The sequence below is a fragment of the Lycorma delicatula genome, chromosome 9, assembly GCF_047948215.1.
Source record: "Lycorma delicatula isolate Av1 chromosome 9, ASM4794821v1, whole genome shotgun sequence".
Taxonomy (NCBI): Eukaryota; Metazoa; Arthropoda; class Insecta; order Hemiptera; family Fulgoridae; genus Lycorma; species Lycorma delicatula.
In genome coordinates this window covers 107,617,123-107,640,807 of record NC_134463.1, presented here as the reverse complement: position 1 = coordinate 107,640,807, position 23,685 = coordinate 107,617,123, and the positions used below count along the sequence as shown (strand labels likewise).

General features: G+C 31.8%; 1 protein-coding gene across 2 annotated transcripts in view; it reads right to left on the bottom strand.

Moving 5' to 3' along the window:
- The window catches only part of LOC142330337 (carbonic anhydrase 1-like), a 79,665-nt gene that overhangs the window by 37,997 nt on the left and 17,983 nt on the right, over positions 1 to 23,685 (bottom strand). For both annotated transcript variants that reach the window (XM_075375565.1, XM_075375564.1), the window contains exon 2: positions 11,006 to 11,080. In XM_075375565.1, coding sequence (XP_075231680.1) covers positions 11,006 to 11,023 — 18 coding nt within the window. In that variant the 5' untranslated portion in view covers positions 11,024 to 11,080. The remainder of the gene's footprint in view (positions 1 to 11,005; positions 11,081 to 23,685) is intronic.

Here is a 23,685-nt window from a genome sequence, read left to right as displayed (position 1 = left end):
GTGTTCAGGTTGAACAGGAGACTGCGAGAAGGGAAGAAGCCTCGCCATCCGGTTGTGGGGCAGCGAGGTTTTCTTGCATACTCGGAGGCGGAGAGGGCCGAGGTATTCGCCGATACCTTGGAGGAGCAGTTCACTCCAAACCCCCCTCCCTCCCCGAACGACGAGCACACAACCGAGGTGGAATCCTTTCTTGTAGATTATTTCTCACAGGTGGAGGACGCCCCTCTAGAGATTGACCAAGTCACTGAAGCGGAAGTTTCCGCAGCCATTAAGGCCACAAGCCCCGACAAGGCCCCGGGTGTCGACGGGATCAGCGCCCGTGCATTCCGGAACATACCGGCCTCCGTGATTACGGCAATTTCGGTGATATTCACGTCCATTTTGTACGTTGGATATTTCCCGAATTGTTGGAAAACGGCCAAAGTCGTATGTTTACCCAAACCGGGGAAAAGTTTACTTTTCCCACGGAATTATAGGCCAATCTCCCTGTTACCGGTATTGTCTAAGTTGTTCGAGAGGATTTTTCTCGAAAAACTGAGGCGATACATGGAGGGAGAAGTGCGGCCCGAGCAATTTGGGTTCAGGGAGGGTCACTCAACTACCCTCCAACTGGTAAAAATAATAGATGACCTTGTCGGAGGCCTGAACAGGAAACGGGTGACTGCAGCCGTTTTTCTGGATGTGGCCAAGGCCTTTGACAAAGTTTGGCATAGCGGGCTGCTTTATAAGCTAGCGCGATCGGCGATCCCGTACCGCTATGTCAGACTGATGCGGTCATATCTACTAGACCGACATTTTGTCGTGCGCGTAGGGGAAACGATTTCCTCTACCAGAGAAATAGCCGCTGGGGTTCCCCAAGGAGCAGTACTTTCCCCGTTCATGTACACTTTGTACGTGAACGATATGCCGCTGTCGGAAGGGGTCAAAACGGCCCTTTACGCAGACGACACGGCATATTTCTACGAATCCGCAAATGTGGATTACGCGGTCCGGAGGCTCCAAAGGCAGCTGGACTTAGTGGAACCGTGGCTCGACATGTGGAGAATCAGGGTCAACGGTGAAAAATCGGTGGCCGTGATGTTCACATGCAAGACACGAAAACCGACCAGAGAGCTGGAAATCTCAGGGGAGAAAATCCCTTTTGAGAAAACAGTTAAGTACCTGGGGGTGGTGTTGGACAGGCGGCTTACCTTCGACGAGCATGTAAATTATGCGACCCGAAGGGCTAAGGCCGCCAGAGCCTCGCTATACCCAGTGCTGAACAGTGCCAGCCCGTACCCACTGGCAACTAAGCTGCTCATTTTTCGGCTGTACGTACTGCCGATTCTAACATATGCTTACCCGGCATGGGGGGCAGTGTTGAGCTCCTCGCTTCAAAAGAAGATCGAGGCCGTCCAAAACATAGCGTTGCGGACGATCTTTGGAGCTCCGTGGTTCGTCAGGAACGCCACTCTCCGATCTGATGCGAGACTTCAATCCGTGTCCGAGGTGGGGGTGGCGCAGGCGCGCAGACTGTTCGGGAGAGCGGCTGTGTCCGAACACAGTCATCTTCGGGACATCTGCAGAGAGGACCCAACTCCGACAGGTGTAAGGAAGCGGCCTCACGCCGTACTGGACGAACCACCGTGATGGTGCGGTGCGGTAGCCGAGAATCGACAAACCAGGCTTAGGGGCCTCCATATCGCATGAGCCATAAACGGAATAGTGCGTCAGACGCGTTTCCGGGGTCGCGAGTGATTAGTTTTTCGCGAGTTATATAATTTGAAGACTTCAAATACGGTAAGTCGCGCATACAACAAAAACGCAGTCTAAATTTTTTTTTTTTTTTTTTTTTTTTTTTTTTTTTTTTTTTTTTTTTTTTTTTTGCGTGTTTTGTTCTGTTTCTCTTGTTTCAGAAACGGGAGAAACGTGGATGTGGAACGACTCGACGTGCCGTCTCATCCCGCCAGCCGAAAGAAAGTTATAATTAAGATTTTTTTTTTTTTTTTTTTTTTTTTTTTTTTTTTTTTTTTTTTTTTTTGCGTGTTTTGTTCTGTTTCTCTTGTTTCAGAAACGGGAGAAACGTGGATGTGGAACGACTCGACGTGCCGTCTCATCCCGCCAGCCGAAAGAAAGTTATAATTAAGATTTTTTTTTTTTTTTTTTTTTTTTTTTTTTTTTTTTTTTTTCTTTCCGTGTGTGTGTTCTGTTTCTTCTGTTGCAGATACCAACAGCCACCACTAAACAAATGGTTTCTTCACTGCGGCCACGCGGTCCCCCCAACCCCTTCTCAGACACACGTGTGTCTGAAGGTTAATAATTACGTGGAGTGAATAATTACTGTTTACTTCTTCCACAAAAATCGCCGCCCCAAAACCGCGATCGCGAATAGGTATCACCATTTGTAAGTTCCCTATTACCTTCCTTTCCTTTCAAGAAAGAAGAAAGAGGGAACGAGCCCAGCAGCCATCAGCCCAGCAGTCGCAAGCCCAGCAGCCACCTGCCCAGCAGCCACCGGCCCAGCAGCCACCTGCCCAGCAGCCACCTGCCCAGCAGCGACCTGCCCAGCAGCCACTGACAGCACAGAAGAGCGAAGAAACCTGCACTTTCCCCCGTTCAGCCCTTCGGGGCTTCGGGAATTACAAGGTTAACGGTATGTAACTTCGGTTACTACCAATTCTTGGAAAGTGCAGGCCAAAGAAGAAAGAAGAGGTCTTCGGGAGAAGAAGAGGGAGAAGATGAAGAAGAAGGAAGACCAGCCACTCGTCTCAACATCACGGACTGGAGTCCGGAACAGAGCCCAGCAGAGATGCGTCCTGAAGGGCAGCCATACCAGAAGCGGATGAAGAGCTTCTTAACAACCTCTCCTAAGTCAAACTTACAATCAGACCAAATAACCCAGCAATTGCGACTCCTCCGGAAAAGGGGACGCATTGCTCCCTCCTCACAGATAGTGCCCCGTTGTGGCGTATTCCTGCTAGCCTATTAAAGAGTTAGCACCGAAAGGACTTCAGTGGACGGTCTGAAGGGGAATTACGTCGGGAGGACAGGCTTTATAAGCCTAGCCTTCCGCGGTCGGCCCATAAAATGGGTTCGGTAACGCTGGTATAACAACGGAATTGGAATGCAATTAAATCCGTCCTAAACTCACTATAATAATAATATACAAAAATTGAAAAATAAGAACCGAGACTAAAAGTGACCCTTTTAAAAACAAGCCCGATTAGAAAGATCCAGCAGCAAGGGACTCTGTCCAGGCTCTGCGATAAAGTAGGGAGTAATAGACTCCTGCCAACTTTGCATTCCATTCCAAAATCGAAATAGTTGTCTCTAGAAATCCTTACGTGATAGACTAATTCTGAAATCATATTTGAATTCAGCAGAAAAATGTTATTAGATACATCCATTTTCCCTTCAAGGACAAAAAATAAATCAAATTTCATATACCAGTGTTTTTTTTTTTTTAATGTTACTAATTGTTCAGTGTTTATGATAATTGCTTAACAGTTATGTGCATTTAATTTTATTTTTTTATCAGGTTTTTAGCATTTTTTGTTTATAAATTAGTTATTCTAAATTACAAAAATTGCAAATTCACCTAAGCAGTATATGTATGTGAATATATGTTTTAACATACTCGAAGAATGCATTTCAGAGTTATTGACTTCATCTTCAGTTCTATTTTATGTGTCACCCATCCAATAGGATCACAAACTAACAACAGTTTATTTTTTGAGCAAGTTGTTAAAAATTTTAAGAATAGAAACAAAAACTTACTGCTAATATGCAAACTAATATCAAAGTATAACTTTTTGAGTAATGATTTTTTGAGTAACCATTTTATTTCTACAATTCTGGGAGTTTTTGTATTAATTTAGACTCCATGTATGATAGGGATCTTTTGAAATAACTTTTTCAATTATGTAATTCAATATGAATACCTTTATACTATGGTTGCAAATAACAGACTCTAGAACATACCTGGGCAAGATGAAACACTATAATAGGAATTTTATTACATAATTACATAAGATTAGGAATCATAAAAAAAAAATAATTTTTCTAATATCTCTAACTCTCAGTCTACAGAAGAACCCCTGTTTAGCTAACCAACAGAAAAAGATTTTTCAATACTAACCCCAGTATGATACTGGGTTACGAACAAATTTGTGTTGGGGATTGATGGCACTCTTATACATCACATAGTGGACAGGTCATGATGCCCTAAGGAAGTAGACTTTGCACATATCTAACTTAATTACCCGCCAAAAGTAAAATTATACAATTGTTCAGAATAATAAATCAAAGGCTGAATATTAATTTTAAATAAAGAACTGGAATCTAAAAAATATTACAAAAAGCAAGTGGAATGGTTATTGGTTAAAGTAAGGGAGATGGTAGAAGAAATATAAAACTTAATAATCTGGCATTGCAAGGCACATGAGGATTAATGACAAGGAAGAAAAACATATACGAGGTCTGTAAATAAAGTAATGAGACTGGTTCAGAAAAACTTTTTATTTACAATCCAACTATCCATGGACTCTCACCTTCGAAATAGTTCCCTTGGGAAGCCATGCAACACTTCAAACAGTTTTCCCACTCTTCATAGCAGTGCTGCAACTCAGAAACTGGAATATCCTCAGTGGTTGGTTACATTTTTTTTGTTTTCTACTGTTCCAGAATGGTGTCCTTTGAGGGGTTTTTTTAGTCGGAAACAGGAAAAAGTTACAGGGACTCATCAGGTAAATAAGGTGGTTGAGGAACTACAGGAATGTCTTTCTTTGCCAAAACTCATTAATTGAGAGTGCAGTGTGACAAGGTGCACTGTCATGATGCAGCATCCAGTTATCTTTGATGGCTGTCTCATGCGGGCAACTCTTTTCCGCAGTCTTTCAAGAATTTCTCGATAAACATTTTGATTTACAGTCTATCCTGTAGAATCCACTGGGTTAATCTAATGGTGAACACGTCTTCACAAATCAGCGATTTCAAAGTCAAGAATTCCAACGTTCAAATCCTAGTAAAGGCAGATACTTTTATACAGACTTGAATACTAGATCGTGGATACCGGTGTTCTTTAGCAGTTGGCTTTCAATTAACCACACATCTCACAAATGGTTGACCTGAGACTGTACAAGACTACGCTTCACTTACCCTCATATATACCATCCTCATTCATTCTCTGAAGTAATACCTGACGGTGATTCCCAGAGATTAAACAGGGCAAAAAAGAAAAAATCTATCCTGTAGGCAAAAACTACTTATGGACAATGCCATTACTATTGAAGAAACAAATTAGCATGGTTTTGATTTTTTATTTGCTCATTTTGCTTTTTTGGGACGTGGTGAGTTTGAAGTGTGCCACCCTTTGTTCTGGCGTTTTGTTTCTGGGTCATACTCAAATATCCAGGATTCATCACCAGTAATAACATTTAAAAAAAATCAGGATCAGTTTCAATTCGCCCTAGATGATTGCTGCACACTTCCACCCTGTTGTTTTTCTGTTCAACAGTGAGGTTTTTTGAGACCAATTTTGCACAAACTTTTTTCATGTCCAGTTGTTTGTCAAAATTTGATGGACTGTGGTACAGTTCAAATTCAATTGTTCTTCAATTATTCTGACAGTTAATTGCCAGTCGTACCAAATCAAGCCTCTGATCCGCTCAACATTTTCATCACTTTTTGACATTAACGGTCTTCCAAAGCGTGGATCATTCACAATCGATTCCCAGCCATCTGAAAATGCTTTAAACTACCTAAAAACTTGAGCACATGACAGATCGTCATCTCCATACGCAGTTTTCAATTTTGAAAAGTTTCAGTAGCATTCTCACCAAGTTTAGCACAAAACTTGATTACAGAACATTGCTCATAATTAGTATCACTCATTTTTGTAACATACAACAAAAACTCGTTCCATGAAAAGTTTGTTTACGTTCACGTGGCAACAGTAGGCTAAAAATATTAATACCTAATATAAATCAGCTACTCATATAGCCATATGTTTACTAATAACTTTACAGTGTTGCCACTTTGGCTGCCAAGAAAAACTAGTCTCATTACTTTATTTACAGATCTTGTTTGTGCAAACCTGGAACTGTTAATAAATTTTGTAACATAAAATTTTGTGACCTAATAATTTTTCATGAATTTTTAAAAATTCTTTATAATAAGCACATGGTGAGGTACCCCAACAACAATTCCATGTGGCGTAAAGGAGTGAGATAATCTGCTGTATTTAATCTTTTATCATTTATCCTTGAAATTTTTATTAAAACATATTCATTACAGATTCTATGTGATAAATCACATAGAATCCCATGATAAATATTACTTGACAATAACCCCAAGAAATTTGCAATCACCATTTTCATTTCATGTATTGTTATTGATTTATATGTTCCATTTGTATTCTTATTCTGAACTTCAACTTGTCATTTTGTTAATTAATAATAATTCCAATTTAATTACATATTCAGCGGCTGAGTATAAATCCATTTATGTAGTGGGTAATATAAGCTCTTACCTAAACAGAAATTAATACATCCATACTTGATAGCACTACTCTGTATTTCTTCCACTACCACCCTTTTTTTTTCCATTGTCTAAACCTTTAATTAGACATCCAAGACATCTTATTAGATTTTCCTTTACAGAAACCTTTTGAAAGTGTGCTTCTCATTAAAAAATAATATTTACTTTAATGACATAATAATATTTTCAAAATTATAGGAAATTATGATAATCTTAGCTTATCTGTAATTACTGACTTTTGTCCCTTCTTATGAATAATCTTAATTTTAATTTTTGTTTACTAGACTTTAATCTTGCTAAAGAAAACTCTTATTGAATGAATACGAATCCTAAGAATCTTATTCTTAATGAATATTTAATATTGATAATGTTTATTGCTTATAATTTATTACTGTTAAACAACCATCTAGAACTATTAACTACTTACTTTTGGAGATCGTGTTACTGATTCCATTTTATCTAATGATAAAGGACGAACAAGAACTGTAATACTGATAATAATATGTCATATATACGCTACACTACTTTGGTAAAGTATATATACATAATTTAATATTACTTTGTTACTATAATTCTGTATAGTTGAAGAAAATGTAAATAACATATTGATACAATATAGAAAGGATTGCATTAATCACTGATTATCACTAAATATTATACAAATTATTAATATGCAAATAAATTGTATGTAGTATTTGTCCCAGACTTTCTTATAATATGATTCCTTGTAAAGCACCTCAGGTAGAAAAGGCATCAGTTTCCATCTCTTAGAGTAACAAAGAATAAGCCAGCTGACATGTCTTATATATATATATATATATATATTCTAAAAAATTGCTATGTAATTATTATGGGAGTGACCTGTAATGACTTGTGCCAGACCGGCTACTAATACTAGTACTACTACTACTGTGGTTACAGCACTTAACATATATGTATGTCTATTTATGTATCTACATATATATATTACTTTCAAAATATCAATAGTCGAAAACATTATTTTCAAGAGTATGATGGTAATATACTAATATTAAAAATTTTGATCACTGCTTTATTTCGTTGAGCATTTTGGCTTAAAAAATTAAAAGACTTAATATAATCAAACAAGTAATATTATATTTATAAATAAACATTTTTTTAAAATCAATAACATTAAAATCTATTACGATACATGTTTCTTTTTAATATGTGTCAATGAAGAAATAACTGAAGTTGGCTAATTGAATATTTTTGGTTGATATTTTATAACACATTTGTACGTTGTAAAAAGAATTCATAATTTTATTTGTTTTTCAAACAAGCATTTTAAGTTTTTCAGTTAAGATTCCTTAATCTCTGGTTTTTGGATTTTATTAATCAAACATTTCATTATTTAATTAATTTGCACTAAGTATACACATCCCTATTTCTTAAATGAAATGGCAACAAAAACTCACTACTACTAGAAACATGAAACCTGGAGTATGTTATAGAATTATTGTTTAATATAGGCCTTCTACAATAATCTTACCCTTTATTCTCACTTTATTAAATTTATCAGTAGAGTATTTTAGTCTTTGAGTAGCAGTCTACCTGTACTATTCCACAAATTTAGATAATTTTTATTTTCAGTAATAATCAAACTAAATCAAACTTAATTAAGACTAAATGGATTGTTTTTAATGACAAACTAATTCAGTAATAAACCAGTTTAAATGCCACCTAAATCAGCAGACCTCCTCATGGTTTGAGATTTTTTCTTCTGGGGGTATTGCACAAAATAAAATGTATGTTATGAAACTAAAACAACAGAGGGACTCAGAGAATCAATTCAGCTCCATTTAAAAAAATAAATTCTGGTCTTATACGAATTATTTTAATCACTGATTATCACTAAATATTATTGGTATAATGTGAAGATTTTATTCATGTTCCACAATAGTGGTAGTATTGCATTAATGCAAGGTAAATAGCCTAATTATAAATGTTACCAATTAGTTTTTATGAGGAACAGGAATCAGATTGCAAAAGTCATTATTTTGGCTTTTTTGTCAATTGCCAGATAGATAGCCATTCCATAAGTGAAAAAAAGAGATTTACTGTACAATAAAAAAAAAATTGATGTGCTGGCTACTCTATAGCAATAATATGATTAAACAGATGGAATTAGATTGGTAGGAATTAAGTTAATTCCTCATAGCATTCATCAAATGAAGAAGAAATAAAATGTATGAAACAGAGGGAAAAGAAGGTAACAGTAAACCACAAATTGACTAATTGTAATTAATTTAGTTTACAATTTACACAGGATCAAAAGATCTATTCCAAGTAAATCAGATGTTAGTTTCGCTCACTAAATACTGACTTTTGAACCAACTAGTATAGATTATATTTCAGGGACGTAACAGTATTACAAACAGAAAAATTACACTATATTTAAATACGGTTAGATGTTATGGATAATTATTTTATTATTAATTATTTTACTGAAATTAATCTTTTTAAGATTCATATTATTCCTCTGTAGTGTTAAATTATTAATGTAGAATATTAAGATAAGACATATCTTACCTTAATTTTTCTACTCTTAATAATGACTGAGATTGTGGTATCCCACAAAAGTATTTTAATGAAATATTAAGGTAAGATATGTCTTATCTCAATATTCTGTACTAGATGGTTTACTTAATAGAATCTAAATATACATACATATATATATATATATATATATATATATATATCACCCACATATGTACAAAAAACTGGTCATTTTGTTATTGCTTTTCAATATACAATTCTTTTAGCCAGAAATTCATTTAAGGTGTTCATTTTTGTCAAACAATAACTCAATGTGGACCTCATTAATTGCTGTAACTTTTTTAAGTTGTACTGAAGAAATACTAGTGATTCTTTTTTTTTGGGAGCGTATACTCAAGTTTTATTTATTATCAAAAGAAATGTAATAACTAGTTTTAAAAAACATTATTTTGATATTGAATTATATTTTTAGTTATGAAATAGCTAAAAATTAAAATAAATTTCGAGTCACATTTTTAAACATTTTTGTCATACAATTAATAGATTTAGTTGAAGATTTGATTTTAAACCCTTCAATAAAAAAATAATTATTTCCTTTTTTAACCAACTACAGGCTAACCACCCAATTATAGACACTAATGAGAGATGAATTTTGTAGCATGTGAATTATGAAATAGCCTGACTGGGATTTGAATCCAGGGCCTACAGATGAATGGAAAAAATGCTACCACTCTGCTACAGAGGACAGCATATTGATGATTCTGGTCTCTGAATTCAGACATATTGAGAATTATTAGCCTATTTTTAAAATTTACTACTAATAACAACCGTTTGAAAATATATCTTAAATATTCAATATATTATTCATAAATGTTGCCTGAACAAATAATACTGCTAAGCTTTTTTTCTACAAGGTTCTGGGTTCAAATTCTAATCAGGCTTTATATTTTTTATACTATTAAAAATTGTATCATATAAAAAAGTAAGATAATTGTAATTAAATCATATTCCTACAGTTATTTAAATATTTTTTTTATTTACTAGTTTTTTTTATTTACTACATTTTTTATTACTATTTTATTATTAAAGTATTACATTTACTATTACTATTTTATTATTACATTATTACATTTTATTATTACTAATTTATTATTATTATTATTACTATTTTATTTTCTATTTTTTTTTACCAATCAGTTACTTAGATATTTACTGAGGAGTAAATTAAAAAAATAATTATGTTTCTGATATAAAATAAATTCCTTATTTTCATGTAAAGGTCACGATTCTAGAGAAAAATATTTTAAAAGATTAAAAATTTTACAAATTCAAAAAACCGTTTTCAAAAATAAAATCCGAATAAATCGTTAACAATGTTCAATTAATTTTCCAATCGTGAAAATTTTCATCCGTCTCATCTTAATCGTTAAAATATGTTCAGATCGTACCCGTAGGTTCTAAATTGTTTTAAAAAAGATTTTGAGAAATGCCAAGTGTCCTAGATTCGTACTAATTACGGTTGAAAAGTTAAAGCGCTATTACTACTACGCCGTAAAACTGGGTAGTATTTCAATTGCGTATTTTGACATTACTAAATTTTTTTTCTAAAGATTCGATTTTTTTAAGAATAATCTTTCAACATTAACAAAATCAAAGTAAATTATTATTTGAATAATATCGAATCAGTTATGAATAATCTTTCAAGGTCAATTTCCCCTCCTCTATAAATTTAACTTCTACGATGATGCAGTTTTCGTCATTGTTCCACAGTTTAGACCTGCTGACAATTTTTAAATGGTTTTCAAATTATCCAAGAATAAATATAAAAATTTAAAAATTAACTCCGTAATAAACATATCAAATTTATAACGTTTTAAATCTGTTAAAATGGTATAATTAATTTTTTTTAAATATGATTTTTTTTAAATTATTTTATATATAAAATAAAAAACAATATTTAAATTAAACTTACCATATAAACGATCGTCATTTTTTATATACCGATAATGTAGGCTCTTAAAACGTAGGCAGTTTTTTTAAACGTTACCTAAAAAATAATTAATATTAATCTATTTTTTTTTATTGTTTTTCTTTTAAATAATAAAAATACATGCATTATGTTATTTCTTAAATCCTTTGCAGCAAATTAAAGTTGTTATTGTTTATAAAACAAGTAACTATTTAATAATAATTAATTGTAATTATTTTTAAAATGTCATGTATCACTGCCTTTTTGCACATGTTAACTATTTACTGTTATGTATGTTTAAAAGTATGTAATAAAAAAATGACTTCTACCAGTAGCATAAAAATAAATGTTTATTATTATTTACTGAGCACTGTTCAAGATTATTGTTGTCCTTGTATGATATCATAGTTAATTATTATTATATTACATAAAATAAATAATTATTTTTCATGATAAAAATATTTATTTATTTATTTTATTTACATTTTCCTTTAATAATTTTTTACTTTATAATTTGTAAATAGATGATGTAAATTTATTAACCGATCAACTTAAACGATTTAATCATGCATATCGAATAATGAAAAAGATCTGAATTACGATTTCACTTTTTCGGGAGAAAAAAAAATTATTTCGATTTGTCTTTTTTTTAATGTCTAGTAATAATAACTTAATAAATTTTTTCTTGCATCTTTTTAAAACGTATCGGTAATCCTTAGTTGGGATTTTAGGATCAAAAATATAATTAAAAAATTAGAAATCACGTCATACTCGTATGTCGTGATTAAAATAAATTTTCTAATTTTCCAAGATATGGATGTATTGAAACAAAAATGATATTCTAACAACTTCCTCCTCCTCTGTGTTAGAAGTAAGGTCAGTTCAATCCGAAGATTTATTAGGAGTTGCTTTTTCTTATCTTTTTTCCATCGATTCCTTACAGTTTCCGTACGAGTATATCACGTACCTTTTATATTTCTTTATAATATGTTAATCTCACTCTCTCTTTAATTTTCCTCCCTTCTTTATACCCTTCTTTTACTTTGTAATTTTACTATACTATGATATATCAGTAAATGTCCAATGAAAGCGGCTTACATAATTTTTACTTTCCCGTCTAGATAGCGCTATAGCAGAGCGTGTAGCTCTAGAAGGGAAAGTATTGTAATCGGTCCAATTAGGGCGTTTGCTGTTTTCACCGGATCTTGACATTTTGACACCTACCTAAGTAATCCAAAAACCGGATGGAAATTTTTCAGATGTTAACTTTCGTATTTACGCGTGTGTGTTTGGTCTAAAGTTTCTTCTAAATCATCTTATTCTTAATCATCTAAATCATCTTCTAATCATCTTATCATCTTCTAAATCATCTTTTTTCCCCCTTAATCATCTTAATCATTTTTTCTGTAAATAAAGTAATGAGACTAGTTTATCTTGGCAGCCAAAATGGCAACACTGTAAAGTTATTAGTAAACATATGGTTATATGAACAGCTAATTTATATTAGGTATTAATATTTTTGGTCTATTGTTGCCACGTGAAACGTAAACAAACGTTTCGTGAAACGAGTTTTTGTTGTGCGTTACAAAAATGAGTGATACTAATTTTGAGCAACGTTTTGTAATCAAGTTTTGTGTTAAACTCGGTGAGAATGCTACTGAAACTTTCCAAAATTGAAAAGGGCGTATGGAAATGACGCTCTGTCATGTGCTCAAGTTTTTAGGTAGTTTAAAGCATTATCAGATGGCTGAGAATCAAATGCGGACGATCCACGCCCTGGAAGACCGTTAACGTCAAAAAGTGACGACAATGTTAAGCGAATCAGAGACTTGATAAGGTAGAAGCTGGCGATTAAATGTCAGAATGATTGCGTTTCGTTTCTTGAATAATCTTATTGTTTTTATTCATTAATGCATTTGGGTAAACAAAGATAAAATAAAATTCTAATGATTCCTTTTAATCAATTTTTTTTTTTTAAATTACTGATTTAATTAAACTTTTTTTTTTTGCTATGAAAGAGCGGGCATCAATAGTTATGGGTCATTAGCCCGGTGAAAATTGGCAGCGTATGAAAAGATGACATGCTTGACCGGGATTAAACTGTTAACTTATTTTCAATATGCAATATTTAAAAAAAAAACAAAGACTATAAATTTGTAGAAAAAAATCAATTTACAATATTTAGTGATTTTATAAATTTAGAGATAGAGTTTACGTAGTAGTAGTTATAAGACTAAGAACGAATAGCAGATTTAAAAAAAAATGTTTAATGTGCTTTATCACTTTATAATTAGAAAGAAATCTAATCAAATAACTGTGACGGTTTTAATAGATAATTATCTATTATCTATTTATAATTATAATTTCTTTATTTACATATGAGTAGCAAAATACTGACAGATAAAAACCGTCACAGTTATTTGATTAGATTTCTTTCTAATTATAAAGTGATAAAGCACATTAAACATTTTTTTTTTAAATCTGCTATTCGTTCTTAGTCTTATAACTGCTACTACGTAAACTCTATCTCTAAATTTATAAAATCACTAAATATTATAAATTGATTTCTTTTTCTACAAATTTGTAGTCTTCTAATGTATCCCGGTCAAAACATGTCATCTTTTCATACGCTGCCAATTTTTACCGGGTTAATGACCGTAACTACTGATGCTCGCTCTTTCGTAACAAAAAAAAAAAGTTTAATTAAATGAGTAATTTAAAAAAAAAAAAAGCTGAATTAATGGAATCATTACAATTTTATTTTATCTTTATTTACCTAAATGCATTAATGAATAAAAAAAGTAACAGTATTCAAGAAACAAATCGTTTGAAATCATAATTATATTATTCACTGTAAAAATATTTTCTCATTTAATCTGGTAAAAATCACGAATAGAAACCAGGGTTGTGCGTTAGCGCTAATACGCTGCCAATTTTTACCGGGTTAATGACCGTAACTACTGATGCTCGCTCTTTCGTAACAAAAAAAAAAGTTTAATTAAATGAGTAATTTAAAAAAAAAAAGCTGAATTAATGGAATCATTACAATTTTATTTTATCTTTATTTACCTAAATGCATTAATGAATAAAAAAAGTAACAGTATTCAAGAAACAAATCGTTTGAAATCATAATTATATTATTCACTGTAAAAATATTTTCTCATTTAATCTGGTAAAAATCACGAATAGAAACTAGGGTTGTGCGTTAGCGCACAACTGAGCACGTATGCTCAGTTCAACAGACTGAGCTAGAAAACAAACAATTAAAGAAATAATAATAAAATAAACAAGAAAGTCGGAATACAGATACAACAGAGAAAGGAAAGATGGAAACCATTCAAATACGGTTAGTCCTCGTATTATATATTATTAAAGAGACAAATGGCAACACTGGAATAACTAATTAATAGAATGAACTGAAACCGTCTCAAGTTAGAGTCGGCATCTCTGACAAAGAGAACTGGTGGAGAAGAATTTCTATTGTTATAACTTCTTTTGTTTATTTCAAAATGTCGACACCGCTTGAAACGTGTATCTTGGAAGAACGGCGTGCTGAGATAAGACTTTTATTCTCTGAATATAAAAAAACTGGCAAAAATTCATTGTCGGTTGATAAAATGATATGATAAAAAATCAATTAAGAGTTAAAATTTTTGAGTGGATTGAACAGTTTAATACGAGCATAACGAGTGTCATCGATTTTCATAATAGCCAAATACTGGTGGAAGTTTTGACTGAAGCTTTGAAGCTTTGATGTTATTGGTGATGACAGACGCGTAAAACGTAAGAAATTGTTCAAATTTATAATCGAGTTTCAGCACTGGTTATTCTAAGCAACATTTCTGATTATTTTGGTTATGGTAAGCAAAATTATCACAAAACATGTTCGAAGTCGGTTAAAACGTATTCGAAGTCGAGACGGTCGAACACAAAACGTGTTCGAAATCGAGACGGCCGGCTCAAAATCACAGGCACCCAAATTTTTATTTGTATCCTAAATTCTCATTTAAACTTAGACAACGTATTTTAGCGGAAGGTAATGCTTTTTTAGATCGCATAATAACTCTCGATAAAACTTGGATTCATCATTTTGAACCGAATCTAAAACTCACTATACGAAATGAAAAACATCCGAGTTTGCCCGCTAGGAGTTAAAAACCTACGCGTCAGCCGATAAAGCATTTATTGCGATTATTTGGAAGACCAGAATAAGATGAACTGCTAGTACTACCGTGACATACTAGAAAACAAAGTGAAACCTGCAGTAAGAAGGAAAGGTTTCGGTTCTCTTTCAAAATGCGTAATTTTTTTCCATGATTATCCCCTTCGTAACCCTCTAAAGATCCAGGAAACTAATCAAAAGTGGGATCGGGAGGCATTGCCTCTCGCATCATCAGAATATTTTTTTTTGTTTGGACCTCTCAAAGAGTTTTTACCACCGAGTTTGGCAACAGTGAGTGGGTTAAGAATGCGGTACAAGAATGGGTCAGATTGCGAGGTGAACAATTCTTTTCTATTGGTATAAGATTTACACAAATATGGGATAAGTGTATAAATGTAATGGTGGATATGTTGTAAGGTATTTGTATTGAATAAAAATAATCTTTCTACAGTCATTTAGCTAATAATTGAACGACCCTACTATTTAAATGGTTAAAATAATCCAGTTTAAATTAAAAATTTACCTTAATCCAGTCTTTAATAGTCTTAATATTTGATCTAGTCAACCGAAGATTTAAAACACTACTGTTACGCCGTTTGGCGTAAAGTTGTTTTTATTTTCAATAATGTTTTTTATCTTTATCTTATCTGCTGTGGTCCCAATATTTCATAAAAGCAATTTCTATTTAACCACGTTAATTTTTAACTTTTTTTTGTTAGCTCATTTTAATATTGTCAAGTTCCTAGATATATACATTTCTTTGTCTGCGATCATTTCCTGTACTTGTTCGTATTTCAGTATTTTTATCAGTTTTACATAACTCTTTTAATGGTCCGTTTGCTTATAATATTAATTTTTCGATATGTTGTTTCTTACCCAAACTTCCCGTCTATGCTAATTTTCTTTGTCGTGCCAGTACCAGCACACTAGCTCTTGTTGTCAACAAACACACTCTCGTCGGTTTATTGTCTTCTTTGTTTCCCCCTCTACTCTTCACGCCATCATTTTCGTCAGTCCAGACCAGACTTTTGTAGTGTGTGGACCCAGGACTCTGTCTTTTCTCTATCTCTTACAGTTGCAGTTCAAATTTGACTCTCACCATTTGTGGATCTTTCTCTTTCCCTCTCGTACAACGCTGTCCAGAATAGACTTTCGTAGTGTGCTGACCCAGGACTTTGTCTTCTCTCTATCTTCGTACAGTTGCTGTCCAGAACAGACTTTCTTGGTGTGTTGACCTACAGACTCACTTCACTTCTTTACTTCGTACAACGCAGTCCAGAATAGACCAGTTATTCCCAGTTATTCAAATTCACTATATTTCGTTTTTCCTGAAAGTGCTTCAATTACTACAAGCTGTCAATTCTGTCGACGCCGAATTTTCTTCAGCTTCTTATTACAATTTCAGCGAAGCAGAATTTCTTCAAACTCGTTGCTACACATTTCAGATGCCCAGTCTTGCTCAACCTCGAAGCCACATTCTCATCACTGTATTCCTGATACACCACGGCGGACTACGCCCAGGAATTTACTGTATGTATTCGTTTTACCTTCATTTAAGAGTTCGTCGTTTACTAATATTTGTGTGCTACAGGCAAGTTTAATTTTCATAATTTATTACGTTAAACAGTTAGTTTATCATTAATATTTGTGGAACATTCCGTTCATCGTGCATTACGCATTTCAATTTCATGTTTAATTTAAAAAACCATTTATTCACTTAAGTACAGTTACGACAGGTTACTTATATAAGGTTGTGTCATTGTTAATTGTGTCCAATTGTAATTAACTCTTTTTGTACTAGAATATTATTGTGTCCTTTTTCTACGTTAAACTAGAATTACATGTATTAATTATTTAACGTTAAGTTTGTTGATGTTCTTAATTCAGAAAAGGCCAGTGCTAATTAAGATTTATTGTAATTTATTTTTTCTAAGTTAATCACATCTGTTCACTGCTAATTTTCATATTACAGTATATGTTAGTAGTGCTACTGTTTTCCAGTTCCACTTTCTATTGATGTTATGTTTTAAGTATCTAATTTGAAAATAAGGTGTTTTTATGTTCTCTTGTTTTCAGGCTTTGTTAAATTGTGTATTTAAAAAATGTATATTCATGTATTTTTGCATTTAACATCATTGTTCATATGTTGATTCAGCTGATATTTTAAGTATCATTAAATTATGTCAATTTCATAATTTCTTTTTAGTTTTAAGATTATAATTTAACATAAGTTCAGTTGTTTTCTTTCTCAATTAAAGTCCAGTTTCTTTTGGCAAATACGAGCTGTGTTTTTTAGTTAACTTTACCCAACATAGCTCGTTGTCTTTGGTCCTCCGGCTGGCCGGATATAATTCCGGATCTAAAGTTCTGGCTATATTTCTTAAAGTAAATATTTGTCATAAAATCTCTTTCAAATATTTTTGATCCTAACTTATTCTATTATATAAATAATAAATTGTTCTGTCAAATTTAGAATATCTTATATTGTATTGCTTTTAAGCATGTTACTGAAAGTAATGATATCATGAAAGTTGTAATTGACAACTTCTAGTTTTACAGTAATTGTATGATTACCTATTGTTTGTGATAACTGAATATAACAATTATTTTATGTATTAATTTTCTGATGAAAAATTCTTTTACATTTTATATTATTATTGTTGTATATGTTATGTTATGTTTTAAGTATTTTTGCATTTAACATCATTGTTCATATGTTGATTCAGCTGATATTTTAAGTATCATTAAATTATGTGAATTTCATAATTTCTTTTTAGTTTTTAAGGTTATGATTTAACATAAGTTCAGTTGTTTTCTTTCTCAATTAAAGTCCAATTTCTTTTGGCAAATACGAGCTGTGTTTTTTAGTTAACTTTACCCAACAACTACTACGCACTAAATTTAATAAGTTGCTATTATCGTATACAATTTTGCTTCTAGAGATGATTAAAAAGAATGTTCAAAATTATAAAAGTACTTACTACTCGTAGAACGAAAGTCGTAATTACTTTTCCTGTTTTTAACTAAAATTTATGAATAATGACGAACAAGGTTTGTAGGCAACATAATATGACAAATTTCACCCTAGCAGTAGAATATATTAATTTATTACTTTCTTATACGAAGTAAAGGAAGTATCGAGAAAAATTTCGATTTTCAGATTTCACCGGAAATATCCATTTTGACCATCTCTGAATCCATTTTGACTAGTTTCGGCGTGACGTCTTTGAGTACGTAGCTATGTATGTACGTATGTACCTCGCGTAACTCAAAAACTATTTGCCATAGGATGTTGAAATTTTGGATTTAGGACTGTTGTAACATCTAGTTGTGAACCTCCCTTTTTTATTGCAATCAACTGAACCAAAAATGTCCAAAAAAAAGCCCAAAATCAAAACAATTTGGATTTTGGGTCTTTTCTTAACTGCAGTAAAAGCCCTCGTTGAGAGCTTTTCAACGATATATCATAAGTGGTACTTATTTTCATTGGTTCCAGAGTTATAGCCAAATAAAATTTTAATTAATGAAATATTTTAATCTTACAAGCGGAAGGCACATCGGTTCAAATCACATTTCATCTCCTTTTCTTTTTTTTTACTTTTTTTGTGTAATTTAAATATATTGATTTATAAATAATTGTTAACCTCTAATTGTAAAAAAAGTTTCACAATAAATAATAATTCTATAATAAAAAAATGAAAAATATCAGAAATTATTAATGAAATAAAATTTTTTGAACTTTTCATTTTTTTTTTTTTTAAATGTGTATATGTAATTCAATAGGCATAATAGGAAATGATATGGTGCTCTTAAAACACTTAAATTTCTGAATATTAAAGCACTTAAATTTGTTCCTTATTATTACTGATTTTCTAATATTATTGATACATTTTATTTACTAAAAAGTATTAATTTTCTCTAACGTGATCTCCATAATTAATTTTTTTTTGTTATTTTTGTAAATAATATTTTAGAATCTTTCTTGTCGTTTTCTACTATTTAATTCTTTTCTCTCCTGTTTAATTATAAATGTATTTATTTTGATTTGTTATCGATTAATTATTTTACCTTATTTTTTTATCTTTAATTTTAAAAACAGAGTTTATAATTAGTTAACAGATTAACTGCTATGTACCCGCTTCTGGATTTTAAGTTATATATATAGTTGGGCTATGAGTAGTGATTTCCAGCTGCTAAGGGTCTTTATCGAGTCTCATTTTTTCCAAGATAAAAATTCCATATTGTAATAGAAAAAATTATGACAATTCCAACGGTATACTTAGCTTCTTTGAGCATAGTCTTATTCAAAAGTTAATAAGCTATTTGTAAAAAATTATAAATATTACATCATTATTATTATTATAAACTGATTTTTACTAAATAAATTAAATTTTTTTTAATCCACCGGGTTGGTCTAGTGGTAAATTCGTCCTCTTAAATCAGGTTATTTTGAAGTCGAAGTTCTCAAGTTCAAATCCTAATAAAGGTTACTTTTATTCGGATTTGAATAGTAGATGGTGGATATCGGTGTTCTTTGGGTGGTTGGGTTTCAATTAACTACAAGTCTCAGGAATAGTCGACCTGAGTTTGACTATAAATAAAAGTATTAAAAAAATAAAAATTATTTTTAGTATAATTTTGTTATTTAGATCGATAAATTAGTTAAGATCCATTTTCAGAGATGTGCTATGCATATGTCTGGTTTATCTTTTTTTAAGTCGTTATTAAATAGAAATAACTGCACAGTAGATAAAAAATAATTCGTAAATAGTGTAAATAAATTATTGTAAATATTTTTACAAACTGCTATTTTCATCAGAGATTTTTTTTCATGTCAAAATTCATTTTGAATTACGATATTAAAAATTGGTTGATAAAATAAAAAGTTGAATGACAAAAAAAAATTGCTTAGAAATTTTTTTTTCATGTCCGTTGTGAACCACACAAACTATATTCTTTGATTTTATTATTTTACATTACGTCTCATTACTGAATTTATATTTTTTTATGAGGCACTAATTTGAGTCTCGCTCACTAAAATATTGTGACACCCAAATTAATGTCTCACTATTTTTTTTTTAAATAATTACACAGAATTTAAAATTGAGTAAATTTTTTTATTGAAAAATTTATTGATTGAAAATAAAAAAATTAAGGAAAAAATACTTTTGTAGTAATATATTAAAAAACAAAAGTAAAAGTAGTATTGCTGTTTTTGGTGTAGCATTCAATCTGTTAATTTTTTTTAATTTTTATATATTGTATTATAATTTAAAAGAAATTAAAAAAAATTATTTTTTCTCTTTTACTATCGTGAATTTATTTCAATATTCTGTTTAAATTGACATTTATTAATTAATTTATTGTTCTTTACAATAATTTTCAGTCGTTTATGTATTTTATTAAAATAAATTCATTTGTTTTACAATATCGTCTTCTATGTAGTTTAGGGCAAAATTATTCATGCTTTTTTTTTTGTGTTATGGGTGTACTGATATAGTATCAATTACTTTTACTGGCAAAATCAGTTTTCTACGTTCAATCATTTTTTTTATGTTAATATCTAAAAAAATGAACTGTTTACTTGATTTTTATCAAAAAATGTATTCAAATTTTTATTAAGGAAAACTATTCGTTCATTGTATATTATTAAAGCAACATATCAAATCCATTATTTTATTTTAAATTTATTATTTACAACATCGGTAACACAACGTCTTCTATGTATGTACCTCGGACATTATTGGTACTTAAGAGAGGTAAGCATATTATTAAGCTTTTTATGAATAGTGGTAACAATCGAACTCTTTTATTTACGATAGATTTTTCATCTATATGATAGATTTTGTCATCGATTTGTTTCGATGATTGAGATGGTACAAACATACCTCTCTAAAATTTAACATTCTAAATTAGGTTTTTAGTTAAATTTTATAAAACTAATTTTGCTGTTATATCATACACCATGAAAGTAATTAATTCAAATAAAAAACAAAACCAGTAAGTATAAAAAAAAATTAATTATATTGTATATATTCATTAGTTACAGGCTCGGTCCAAGTAAAAAGTTACAAATAATTTTGTTCCGTTCCACGTCGAGCCGTCCGGTGCTGCGATCTAGTGGGTGCTAGCGCTGACCAAAAAGTTAAGACGTACTAGCATTCTACGTTAGAATCCCCTCGGTCGCATTTTTCATTTCGTCTGGATGGACAATTAGTGTTACTCATAGTTACTAGTATTCGGCGCTCGAATCTGATCCAAGGCGGTCACGTCATAGTCCGGATGGACTCCATTCTTTGTTCGGATTAACGTTAGCTTTAATGTTTTATTTAATTTTATATTTTTATATGTCAAGTTATACAAGACAATAATTCATTAAACCATTATTCAACAAGCAACAACGCATTGTCTTCATTCATCACTTATGAACATACTCAGTCCAACTTCGCTCTAAAATCTACCAGATTTATTAAATGTGTACAATGAATCTTTATTCCTTTCGAGAATAAGATTGATTTTTTCTACGATTGTGTCTGAATAAAATTGATTTTATTGTTACACTAACTTTATTTATTATAAAACACTAAAAATTAAAAGGCGGATCAGGTCTTCGCAGAAATTTGGAAAAACGCTAGCCAAAACTACCTCAATGAATTGCACAGGTACCTGGTGAAGATTTGGATTAATGAAAAATTACCACAACATTGGACCGCGGGAACACTCCACCCGCTTTTTAAGAAAGGGTACAAAACAAACCCGGATAACTACAGAGGGATATAACCCTGTTGGACTGTACCTATAAAATTCTTTCCCGCATTAAACAAAATTAAAAAAACACTAGAACCTCAGCCGGGCAAATCCCAAGGAGGGATTCGACCATACAGAAGCTGCGCAGACCAAATTCCAAGTCTAAAATTAATAACGGAAGAATACAAACTTGTCCACAAACAACTTTTTATTACTTTATCGAATTTAAAAAAGCCTACGATTGCAATCACAGGCCAACCCTACTTATGATCCTCAGGTACTACGGGCTACACCCGAAACTAGTAAAAATTGTCGAACTGATGTTAAAAAACACCCGATTCAAGGTGAAATTCCGAAGAGAAATGTCAGATTTCTTCACCATTAAAACTGGACTAAAACAGGGGGACGAACTCTCCTCTTTACTTTTTAACATCGCTCTGGATTATATAATGAAGATCTGGCAGGATAAGAATCCTCTGAAAACCAAAATCGGAAGAGAAGGGAAAATTATTCAAACAAACTGCCTAGGATTTGCCGATGACTTGGCCCTCCTGCCCTTGACATGAACGAAGTTCAGTCACAAGTGTCTAGCCTCGAAAATATAGCCCAAAAAGTTCGATTAAGAATTTCTTATGAAAAAACAAAGATTATGGCTAGTGACCCACTCTGCACAAATAAAGTCAAAATTAAAGGGAATGAAATTAGACTAGTTCAGCGGTTTAAATATTTAGGGAGAACATCGACTGCTAATTAAAAGAAAGATCCGCTTGACAAAACAGAATCTACAAAATTAAAGATGCACAAAGGTTAACCTGACAGACATACAATAAAAACTGCCTTTCAATACGCTCCAAAATTCGCCACTACAAATCAATCGTTCTCCCAAAGGCGCTGTACGCCTGTGAAACTATTTTTGAAATTAAAAATGAAGCTAAAACAGATCGACTAATTAAAACAGAACGTAGGATCATAAGAACCTGTTTAAAAAAAATACCAGAAGAATGAGATTAGCGAATTCTCAATAACAAAACCGTACGCAAAGAAATCGATCCGATTATCGGCGCGATGAAGAAGAGAAGGATATCTCATTATTTCCACATCTAAAGAATAAATTTATTGCCTGAATAATGTTTTGCCTGAAGGCCGAATTCTGAAACAATTCGTTCTCAGGAATTTGGAAAAGAAAACTAGTGATTTTCTATAGAAAAGATCCAAAGACGCACAGTGGAGGTTACAGACGAAATGCGAAACAAATGTCAGACTCTCTTTGAAAGTACTGGCACAACCGGAAGGTTGAAGCGAGCGCTCTTCGAAGAACACTGGAAATAGATTGACTAGGTGGTCCAATGTGACCTCAAAAGAAAAAAATACAATGTTAGCCATTTTCAAAAGCAATTAATCGCTTTAAAAATATCCTCAAACATCAATATTTTATGATATACTTTTTCCATATATATATATACAGAGTGTCCCATATAAAACGCAACCCAACTTTATATTGGTAGGTATTGAAATAATAAAAAGGCATGTGTAAATGTAAATGTAATTTTTATTATTACCATCCATTACCTTACATTTAGAGTAAATGTTGGAAGTGGCCGCCATCTTCTTGAATACAAGCTTCAATTCTTTTTACAGTGTTTCTTGCAAATTTTTTCAAAGTTTGTGGCTGGATATTTAATACAGCTTGTTCAATATTGACTTTCAATTGTTCAAGTGTTCGTGGTTTGTTGCTGTAGGCTTTTTCTTTGAGGTAACCCCGTAGAAAAAAATC